The sequence below is a fragment of the Nestor notabilis genome, unplaced genomic scaffold, assembly GCF_000696875.1.
Source record: "Nestor notabilis isolate BGI_N333 unplaced genomic scaffold, ASM69687v1 scaffold7635, whole genome shotgun sequence".
Taxonomy (NCBI): domain Eukaryota; kingdom Metazoa; phylum Chordata; class Aves; order Psittaciformes; family Psittacidae; genus Nestor; species Nestor notabilis.
The window spans coordinates 1-2691 of NW_009928780.1; the positions used below are offsets into that span (position 1 = coordinate 1).

Consider the following 2691-nt stretch of genomic DNA (forward strand, 5'->3'; position numbering starts at 1 on the left):
GCTGGAGGGGATCGGGGAGTTAATCGGGACGGACGGCTCTTGTCGGGGACAGACCGACAGCTCCTACCTGAGAGACCAGCGAGGGGCAGGAGGCTAACCCGCGTTGCTTTTGGGGATTTGGACCACACCATCCTTAGGCTGTTGCTGCTGTGATAGTGCTACTTAGGGTTATTCTTTCTACGTTCCCTCTCCCCATCTCGAGTGTGCCGTTTGTCAGTACTAATGCAAAAAATAACAGTCACGGCAAACTTACCTCCGCTGCTGCAGCGGAGCGTGGCTGCGGTTCCGCCGCCGCCGGGGACCGGGGCAAAAGGGGACGTGCTCCAGGCTGCGTGATCCCGGACCTGGTGCCTCTGGGCCCTTCTCTGCACAACAGGATCGAGTGCGTTTGCTCTGTTTTTCTGAATGCTTGTGAAATGCTGAGGTAAAGACTGTGCTGCTCACCGGAAGGCATAATGGCTGTCAAACATTATTACTTTCTCTTTTGCCACATAAAATCAGCAGTGGAATCTTAAATACAAAAAGATGGGATGCTTGGGCTGCATTTTGAAAATCTGTATGGCTTTTCCATGTTCATATGTTTGCTTTTGCAGTATGGATTTATAAATACATGCCTGAAGTCTTTGGTGGTTGAAAAGTACGGTGAAGAAACATGGGAAAAATTAAGGTAAAGTGTTCCCAATAAATGTAGTGTATTGAAAGAAAATGCTCAGGAATTTAGGAGCAGAAGATTATGATTTCTCACTGGTAAACAGCAGCTGATGTGTACCTCAAGTAATTATTATGAGTAACTAGCAGGGCAAAAGCAAGAGTTTCTTACCTTCATACTCTACTGATTTGTTCCAATTAATCTGTCACATCAGATAACTAAGGATGACATTTAGTCTTGCAGACAGTTGTGCAACAGACTTGGTGGCTCACTGTGACAATATTGAGGAGTAATTACACTGAAAAGATGTCATCCGTGATAGGAAGTCGGTTTAATTCCAGCACTTTCAGAAAAGCAGCTGAATGTATCATCTTCACTGGTTTTGCCTTTACTTTATATTCCAAGATATAAAGATATTTAAGTGATATTTAAATACATACACACAATAGCCATTGAAGACAATATAAAAAAAAAAAAAAGGCACATTTTTGATCAAGTCTGTGGAGACTCAAGAGCTTGAATAATGACCCAGTAGACCAGAAGACTAACTAAGCCTCCTCTTGCTTTAGCAGCCCACAGTATGATGCCCTAATCCTAGAGAGAGTTTACCATAATACCACGACATGAAATAGTAGAAATGGAGAGGTAGACACCGCCATTCAGCCACGTTAAAGCAACACCTTTAAACCATTAGGGAAAGTAGTGTGTTCCAACATAATGCTTGAAGGTGGAGGCTGAGGAGTGGTTTAACAGCAAACAGTGCTTAAATGAGTGGTGGTTGGGTCACCCAAGAATGTTATATTTACAGCATAGCTGAGCCTACAATATTGTCTTTTCTGTTGCAGACTGCAGGCTGGAGTCCAAGATTCTTTCTTGACTTTTGAGGTTTACAAAGATGAGATCACAATGCAGCTCATTGACAAAGCCTGCAAAATATTAGGTAAGTGTCATTATGCCTCAAAAATGAACCATCCTGGGTCAAGCCTGAGACTGCACAATCCTGAGACCGTGCTCTTTGAAATGCCCTCGCTACGTGTCATATTTTCTGCATTCACTCTGAATGCCCCTGACAGCATTTCAAGAGCTTCCAAACGTTTCTTATTCCTCAAGGTATCTTTATTTTGCCAGGTGTTCCTCCTGACATGGTTCTGAGGGAGTTTGGAAAGTATTTCTTTGAATTCTGTAAACGCTCAGGCTATGACCACATGCTGAGGACACTGGGTGGAAATCTCTATGAGTTCATAGAGAACCTGGATGCATTGCACAGCTACCTGTCCCTTTCTTACCAGGTAAGTTCGAGTAGTAATTACTGAGCAGGTTTGGGTAGACTTTGCCAGAGGTCACTACCCAAGGAACAGCATCTCATAGGTGTGAACGAATAATGAAAAAAAAGGCAATAACAGGCTCTCCTATGTTCTGAAATGGATTATCCCAAAATGTTAGGGTAATTTTAATTTATTTTTTTTTTCCTGAGTAGTCTTCAGCATTAGACATTATTTAGATCATTGGTTCTAATGCATAGTAGATTTTCCTTCACAGATGATCATATTTAATTTTCTGGTATTCAGCTTATTCATATGACTGCTTAATTTACTAAGACATGGGATGCTTTTGTACAAGTGGAATTCACCAGTTTTCTTCCTCAAAAAAAAATACTTAAGATTTTTTGTTTGTTTTTCCTCAGGAGATGAATGCACCATCTTTTAGAGTAGAAAAGAATGAAGACGGGTCAATGCATTTACATTACTATTCAGACAGAAGAGGTCTGTGCCATATTGTGCCAGGTAATCAGACAGAATGCAGAGTACGGATCAGCTGGTAATGCAATATATATGACGAGTAATCATATAGTTGCAGTTACGCTTTGCTCAGATTTCAGAATCCTTTTTCAGCTGAGGACTGGCCATGGAATTGAAGCCTGGTAGAATTTAGTCACCAGATACCAGACCTTGTATTTTCCTACTGCCTGATCACTCCTAGCTCCCAGTAGCTTCCGTCAAGACTTATGATATGACAGCCCAGGCCATAAGTGTCCATTCCTG

The 2691-nt window shown here is 41.9% G+C and overlaps 1 protein-coding gene across 1 annotated transcript in view; it reads left to right on the top strand.

The window, feature by feature from the left end:
* Positions 1–569: 569 nt before the first annotated feature.
* The window catches only part of LOC104405825 (guanylate cyclase soluble subunit beta-2-like), a 17662-nt gene continuing 15540 nt past the window's right edge, over positions 570–2691 (top strand). The window contains exons 1-4 of the mRNA XM_010014657.1: positions 570–667; positions 1495–1589; positions 1778–1938; positions 2334–2433. Coding sequence (XP_010012959.1) covers positions 570–667; positions 1495–1589; positions 1778–1938; positions 2334–2433 — 454 coding nt within the window. The remainder of the gene's footprint in view (positions 668–1494; positions 1590–1777; positions 1939–2333; positions 2434–2691) is intronic.